Here is an 8,357-nt window from a genome sequence, read left to right as displayed (position 1 = left end):
AAGCCAGAGTTGCGGTTGCTGCTCCCGCTAGCACTAGGGTTGGAGTAAAGTGAGAGCCACCTGTACATTCATGGTAAACCCTCAACTATGATTAAACTGGGGTGTGTGAACTGAGTAGTTGCAAAGAGTCAAACAAAAGCACGAGCAGATAATCTTTGGAACAAGTGCTTCAATAACATGCCAAGAATTCAGCTGATTTAACTCTTGAGTACCTTCCCCCCCAAGCACACGGTATGAGTCACCATAAGAGCATAGTAATTTTGCTCATGGTGCAATGAAACTATAGCAGACCCTCCATTATGTACATTTTAACTAAAGTGAACAAGTGATTCATGTGTTAGTCACCAATGACTAGCCCTTTAAATTGCCACTAATTAGCCCAGCCACTTCATTACGGAATTAGGTGTGTTTTATGAACTGCAAAGAAAGCTCTGACCCTTACAACTGGTTTTTATACTGGACTTTATTGGAAAAGGTATAAAAACAGAAATCCATAAAAAATTTAAAGAGCAAAATTATACCATGAGGCTCCCAGTATGACAAACAATGCCTGAATCGCAGTCTGAATGCAATGCTATTTGCTAGGTTTTTAAAAAGCCCAGGGCAGGATGCATAGCATAGAAGAACACAATGATAGATTTGCATTTGAATGCCGAGGGAAACATGCAACATTTACAACAGTGGCTGGAACAAGCCACTTATTAGAGTCCCCTCCAGCAAAGTACATCAGTTATGTGTAAGTAAGGCTTAACGTTTTCACCATCTTAAGAAAAAGTATTAAAAGTTTTCCTTGTGATGCACTTCACATTACACACTAAGTAACTTTAGCTCCCCTATGGGCTCCGATGGAAGTCTTCACAAGATGCGCATGCTGAAAGCTAACCTTCAACCCCGCAATTCAGAACAAATGAATCAAAGTGTTCCGTTTCATATAAAGGAGTCAAAACCTGCTTAAATTAGAAAAGAATGCTATAGTATATTACTTTTTCAAAATCATTTTCTACGGTTGTCTTAGTGTTTTAAGCAGCAACTAGCGTTTTCCATTTTATCAATTATTTCAACATACCAAACATATGCTCTCTATCCACCCAAAGCATAATATAATTTTGATAAAAGTACAGGTTCCATTCTACTTCCAAGTTGAGAAGGCTCACATTTCTTCTAAAGGAATTACATGATCCAGCTATGTGAAGGATTAATGTTACAGTAAATTCAACTTTGGTTATAGAATAGATTTAAAAGCAGGATTTATTATTTTAAAAAGCTAGGGGGGGGGGGAATGCCACAGAATTCTAAACAGCATTTTCATGCTAAAATTAACCATGTTCTCAGATTTAAAGATGTATTTTCATGCTTCATATATCTTGTTTACCTCCTTTTAGTCTAAGTGATTTTATCAAAAAAATATTGTGTAAATGAATTCTAACATAATCCATAGAATATTTGGGGGTAGGGGGAATCTGATAGTAGGAATGAAATCCAGAAATACTACTCCCTCTGTTTAAATGCTCTCCATTGCCTTGAATTCGCTGAGTGCTTGCACTGGGTTGACGTGCTTTTTCTGGGAGGCGCGCTTGATTTTGGTCTGCGTTTCGTCCTGTTTCTCTCGCTTGACGAGTGGTTTCTTCTCTGGGGCTTTCATTTTCCAGGACACGGCTGGCAGGTTCAGAGAAGCCATCCCTTGAGACTTCTGGTATTTTGTGGACGCCACGTAGGAGGCCTTCACTGTTTGCACCACAGCATTCATCAGGTTCTTGGCAGCTTGAATCAGCGACATGGCACTGTCCACCTAAAAGCAGGTCAGCAAGAAAGTCCCTTTAGTTTCAGATAGTGCTCATTGTGCAGCATTTTAGGAAAGGCAGAACGGAAGATGCTTCGAATAACCATTTATATTGTCTCTTTACATTCGTTAGATTCCTTTACTATAGTTTCCTGTTGAAACTGAGCATGGTGCTTGCTTTAGAAGAAATGGAGAAGGAGAATAAAGAAGGAAAGCAGGGGGCAGGAGTCAAAGGGCTTCTTTAGCTCCACTCAAAGCAAAAATGTCAGAATTTGAACCCTGCATCCAATCAGACTACCTTTGGAAGTCCCCTTAATTTTCAAAAGAAGTTTTCTGTCTGGCATTGGGCAGGTGGAGATGGAGACAAGGGCTGCTGTCCAAGGAACACAAGTCCAAAGCTCTTGAATAATATGAACTCAACCACTGCATACAGCCAGTCAAGATTCCCAAGTCATCTGACGGCTGGATACACAATCATGAAATACAGATCCTCATCACTTTCAAAACAGAAGCACTCTTGTAAGATTAAAGCTCGCCCTGATCGCTGGCATGCCATGAAGTATTAAAAGTCTTCATGCTAAATTGAAATAACTTCAGTATTCTGCTTTTGCCTGCGTAGGTTTAATGAATTCTTCCTTACATGCCAAGCTTCTGGGTGAAAACCTTGTGTTTTCATATGCAGGTAAACAAGAGGAGCACATTTTTTTAAAAAAAATTATCAACACATACATGCCTTAGCGCTGCAGACATAATCTCTGACTATCCAAGGAGTCTTCAGCGCTTCACTAAAAAAACCTGGAGCGTTTCTTTTAACAGGACCATTGGGCAAAAGTACAGTACTTAATAGTCAAATGGTGATTGGAGAAAATTTAGTTAAATGAGCTTATTTAAATAAGCCCTCAGTTTAGCAATTACTTAAGAGAAAAGGCAGTTAGGAAGGAATTTCCAAAGGTATAGCAGTGTTTTGGCCTGTTGGCATTTAAAAAAAAAAAAAACATTTATCAGGACGTAAGCTTCAGTAGACCAGAATCATTTCTCTACAATGGCGGCTGTGTGAGAAGAGCAGGAGGGTGTGGCTGGCTCAGTATAAATGATGCTCATGTTAACAGGTCACCTGAAAACTTGTCTCATGTGGTAACTGCTACCTGCTCTGAGCCCATCGGCTATAAATCAAAAATTTTAAGCAGCAACAGAGGAGGGCAAGATCTCGTTCCACTCCACCTCTCTGGAAATTGATTTGTTGACATATCAGTGAACCTGGAGCTATTGTTCCACAGGGCTTCTTCTCTGTTCTGTCTCTGCTTATACTATATGGTCTAGACTAGAGGATTTCAACTTTTGATTCCACAGCTCCCTTGACCATTCTTTCTGTGGCATCCCTGTGGGGCTCAGGAGTCCAGTTATGTCACCCCTTGCCTGCAGAACTGGCAGCCTCCCACTCTTCGTCAGACACCCTCCCTTGTGCAGTGTTTCCTCTGCCTCCTCTCCCCTCTCCTTGGGAGTCCTCCTGGCAGCCGCTGCTGCCGCCCCTGGTCTTGCTGCTGCTGTCCCCTGCCCCAAAGAGAGCTGCTTCCTCACACTAGTACTTGCCTGTCCATTCCCAACAGCAAGGGCTGGTGGACTGGCTGGCTGAACTCCCTGGCCTTCTTACTCTTGAGGCTGCCCCAGCTCCTGGCAACCAGCAACCCCTGACCAGCCCCAGAGGCACCATTCTCCTAGTGAGCTTGTAGTCAGGGCTGCTGCAACCAAGAGCTGTGCAAAGCCGTTGGGGGGCAGAGACATAAGAGAGCATCAGAGAAGGGAGGGAAGGAAAGAGGGACAGAGGCCAGTGTTGCCCGTGGCACCCCAGACCATCATTCAAGGCACCCTAGGGTGCCAAGGCCCACTGGTTGAAAACCACTGGTCTAGGCTGTGAAGGTTATTCCGCTGCTGCTAGCAGCTGTCTATGTATTTTGAGATAGGGCTTTCAAATGGAGGGCTCCATGGCCTATTGCTAATCATGAGGAACATGCAGAATGAGATGGACTAAGGAAAATTTAACTAAGCCAAGGTGAAGGAAAAAACAACAACCCGTGGAGAATTTTTGAAATACGAAACCACACCAATGAAGGATAAGCCAGCTCTTGCATGTGTCAATTTGGATTGTGATATCTACTCTACTAAGTCAACATATTTTAACAAACTGATAAAATATGGAATTGTAAGCACACAATTGCACTGCACAATTTCTGCCAGCATTCTGTTGTGTCCCATCACTTTGTGTCAATAGCTGATGTGTCCACTGTGCAGCACTGCATAATGACCACTATCTGCTGGCGCTGAAATGTATCATATTAACATCAGTGAAGGATCACATCACTGCACTGTCAAAAAGGACATGCAGATTGACAGAAGGTGGCAATAGGTAGGGTGGCACAGATTGTTTGAATTCAGAATTTAAAGACTCCATGAGGGAAGCTTCAAAAAGATTAACTGCTTGGCATATTTTGAGGGACCTTTAACTGATTTAGGCCTCTTAATCAACAGATCAAGACTGCCTTTTCATTTTTATGATTTCTACAGCAGCACAGATAATGTCGACATTTACAAAGAGAATCTGGGTTAGGATCCATTGCAGCCATTTCTCAGATTCTGCATATCAGTGGAGAATAACCATTCCTGTATGCCCTGCATTTAACAAAATCCTTCTGACCAGGAACTGCATAAACAAGTGATATGGGATTCCTGACTCCTTTTGCCGATTTTAACTTTTATTTTTTATTTCCCAGATTCCAAAATGTTGTATTTATACATCACAAACAAACACTTAATGGGAAGGCAAGTGCTGTAACAAACTAGGTCATTGTTCAACTGGCTGATGAGGAAAGGGATACCTACACGGTGTATGCACTTTTCTTTTTCAGTATTAAACTACATTCTACCGAGTCTAGCTTGGAGACGGACAATTATTTCTGGCAGAAGACCATGTAAGTCACACAGGCATTTTATAGTCTCAGTAAAACCCCAGGGAACATGTTAGCGGGCTGTCGGGGTAACAGCTATGTCTTTCTCCCATGCCGAGAGCCTTGCCAAAGAGTACCCTCACATGCAGAATACCACAGCAATACATGTTGTGTTTTCTGCAGTGCTCATCCACTATTCCCCTGGTTGTGACAGATCTGCTAGGAGCCTATTGCTACACCAAATGTACTCTGCGTGAAGGTGCTGCTGCCAACACTACTATATGTTTCTGCTTTAGTTTGCCATTATTCTCAAAGGCGGAATTCGCTTGTTTTCTTCTTCTTCAAGCAGCCACTTGCAAGATTTAGGATCTGAACCTTTCATTTCTACCGTATCTTATAGTGTGAATTCCCTTCTGCGAAAGTAATTGTCTAAACACAACGTGTAGCTAAGAACAAGCCTTTTGATGATCAGAAAAAAGAAGTTGAGGATGTACTAGTTTTGTGGAGCAATAAGAACCATGTTCTGACCACCACTAAGGTGTCTATATCACAATCATTGTTTAATGCATAAAACTTTTATGGATAAATGGGGAGCCTTGATACAGTGGGATAGCATTCTTGTGCTGGAAAAACTTACTCCTTAAATGTAAAGCCTTGAAGATGTCAGCATAGTACTGGACAGGGGAACTGCACTGCTGTAGGGGAGCATGCAGTCTTACATTTGGGTACAAACATTTGTACTTCAGTGCATGCACACAACCACAAACGCACCCGCCCAATGAAATTTTTTTAAGTGCTACAAAACTGCTCCAGTTTTGAAGAGGGAAGGGGGAAGTGGAAGAGACTACAGTGTGTATAGCAAAAGTGTGAGAAAATGCTGATAGTGATTTAGCACCATCAATATACAAAGTGCTTTACAGCATAATACGGGGTAGGCAATCTAAGGCCCAGGGGCCAGATGCAGCCCGATCGCCTTCGGACGGTCCAGGAATCAGCATGTTTTTACATCAGTAGAATGTGTCCTTTTACTTAAAATGCATCTCTGGGTTATTCGTGGGGCACAGGAATTCGTTCATTTCTTCCCTTCAAAATATAGTCTGGCCCACCACATGGTCTGAGGGACAGTGGACCGGCCCTCGGCTGAAAAAGTTTGCTGACCCCTGGCATAATATAAACCTATGGGGAGGTGAGGAGAGGAGAAAAAGACTGTCACTACTGCCTGAAGAAGTTTCCAATGCTGGCAATGAGATAAAAGGGGAAGGTAAGATGGAAGGTAAGGGACGCGGGTGGCACTGTGGGTAAAAGCCTCAGCGCCTAGGGCTTGCCGATCGAAAGGTCGGCGGTTCGAATCCCCGTGGCGGGGTGCGCTCCCGTTGCTCGGTCCCAGAGCCTGCCAACCTAGCAGTTCGAAAGCACCTCCGGGTGCAAGTAGATAAATAGGGACGGCTTACTCGCGGGAAGGTAAACGGCGTTTCCGTGTGCGGCTCTGGCTCGCCAGAGCGGCGATGTCACGCTGGCCACGTGACCCGGAAGTGTCTCCGGACAGCGCTGGCCCCCGGCCTCTTGAGTGAGATGGGCGCACAACCCTAGAGTCTGGCAAGACTGGCCCGTACGGGCAGGGGTACCTTTACCTTTACCTTTAAGATGGGATGAAAATGATGTGCACACAGCTAGGCTGGGGACCAAAAGGTTAAAACTACAGGTTTCCAAGGGGAAGACAGCGAGCATTGCTTGGTTATTCTGCTAGGAAGTTCCAGGGGCAGCAAAAGAAATAAGTGGGGGAGCCTGAAAGCAGAAGTCCCAAGCTGCTGACTGGTAGACTGGGAGGAGCACAAGGCACAAGTAGAAACAATAGAATGGGACAGGTTTGTGGAGAGGTTTAAAGACAAGCAGTTTGATGTAAAAAGTGATGAGAAACAAGCATACATGATGGCAGAAGAGAATGACTTGGAACTGGTAGTTTGGAAAGAAGTAAAAGGATTTGATCTAGATTCTAAGATGCTTTCAGAAAATAAACCATTATTCAGAATGCAGCTGTGGAATGGTCTCAGCTCTGGATAGATGCAGAACGAAGTTTAGATGTAGCCTGTATCCTACAGGAATGAAAGTAAATTTACTCTCTGAATGAAAAGTATAGCACAACTGTGAAAAATTGCACAATACTTTGCATATCTAGCATGGCCTCTGACTTACCAGAAATACCTAAGTATGTAAGGATCATCAGAAACAATTGTAATGAGTTTTTGAGCAAAACCAAGATGCTCCAGGAATCTTTCCAAAAGGAGATTTATATATTCAGAGATCAGAAACAAAATGAAGACACACAAAGTTTGTTCAGAATCCTAAAAAATTAACATAAACAAAGTTTGTACAACTGTTGATGTAGAAGGAAGCCAAAACCGAAGTGTTCAGAAATTTACATACCCCAGACACAACGAGTTCTCCTCCCAGGTTTTGAACTTCTGCCTTCACTTTGCTGCAGATGTTTAGCTGGTGGCAGTATAAAGCAATACGTTGCAGATAGGCTAGCAAATCCTGTTTGCAAGCAGAATCTGGGCACTGAGGACAGAAATAAAATTGGTATTTAGTTCTGAGACATTAAAATTGATCAGTGTAACACATATCAATAGTGTTTCCAGTCCCCTAATGAACATACAGGCTACCTTAAATATCTAAGTTAGGCAAAAAGCTGATGTTGTAGAATACCTCTTGCACAAAGACTGATAATATCAACAGCCACCAGGTCAGTCATTACCTTGTAAAAAAGATTTGGCAAAATGCCTGTCTATATACGCTGATTGACCTATAAACAGTAATAATACAGGTATATGGATTTCACAGTATGCCCTAATTGAGGCTTCTGTCTTTTGAAATGTATTATGCTTTTGTTTTAAAACAAAAAAACTTAAGGTGGCAGCACACATGGTTTAATGGTAGAAAAACTTCGAAGCAGTTTATAGTTCCTCACATTTTATCACAAGTCTGCGAAGAATTTATCCTGTGAGCTTCATGGCTGAGCAGGAATTGAACTCAGGTTTCCAGCCTCAGCCCATTACACCAAGCACCAAGAATTTCCCCACACAGTATAAATATCACCCATGGATCCCATAGCCTAATATGTAACAAAAGATTTTTGCTTCTAATTTTAAATAAATAGTGTATCTATTTAGTGAATACACGTTTAGGCTTTCTACACTGCATAGTGGAAAATCGAAAGTGAATGGCTGAGAATTAAATGTTTCATTATTATCACGTATATTGTTCACTTCGTTTGCAAAAGTAGATACTTTGAATAATTGCTTGTTGAGAGCAATTGCACGAGCTATTCATTGCCTTTCAATCTATAATGGCAACATCCTGAACTTGCACCTGCAAGGCATTAAAATGCTTTAAATTGTGCTAGTTTGCACAGGAGGTCAGATTTTCCTGCTTTAACTAATCTGGCTGCAAAATATATGTCTTCACTTTTGAGAATTCCAAAATATACACACTGCGAAGCGAATTTTTTTTAAAAAAAGGCAGAATGAATTAAGGTAACAATGGGATGGAATACTGAATGAATGAACTTCTCACAATGCGTGAAAATTCATCTAAATGGTGAGAAAAAGTACTTTGTAACTGCAAATGGAAAAAGC

The 8,357-nt window shown here is 42.1% G+C and overlaps 1 protein-coding gene across 3 annotated transcripts in view; it reads right to left on the bottom strand.

Annotated features, from left to right (window-relative positions):
* Positions 1-445: 445 nt before the first annotated feature.
* CTNNA1 (catenin alpha 1) overlaps positions 446-8,357 on the bottom strand; it is a 74,116-nt gene continuing 66,204 nt past the window's right edge. For all 3 annotated transcript variants that reach the window (XM_053380497.1, XM_053380495.1, XM_053380496.1), the window contains exons 17-18: positions 7,147-7,281; positions 446-1,789 (exon numbers count right to left, since the gene is read on the bottom strand). In XM_053380497.1, the coding sequence (XP_053236472.1) occupies positions 1,502-1,789; positions 7,147-7,281 (423 nt within the window). In that variant the 3' untranslated portion in view covers positions 446-1,501. The remainder of the gene's footprint in view (positions 1,790-7,146; positions 7,282-8,357) is intronic.

The sequence above is a fragment of the Podarcis raffonei genome, chromosome 3 (assembly GCF_027172205.1).
Source record: "Podarcis raffonei isolate rPodRaf1 chromosome 3, rPodRaf1.pri, whole genome shotgun sequence".
NCBI lineage: Eukaryota > Metazoa > Chordata > Lepidosauria > Squamata > Lacertidae > Podarcis > Podarcis raffonei.
This window is presented reverse-complemented; position numbering and strand designations above follow the sequence as displayed.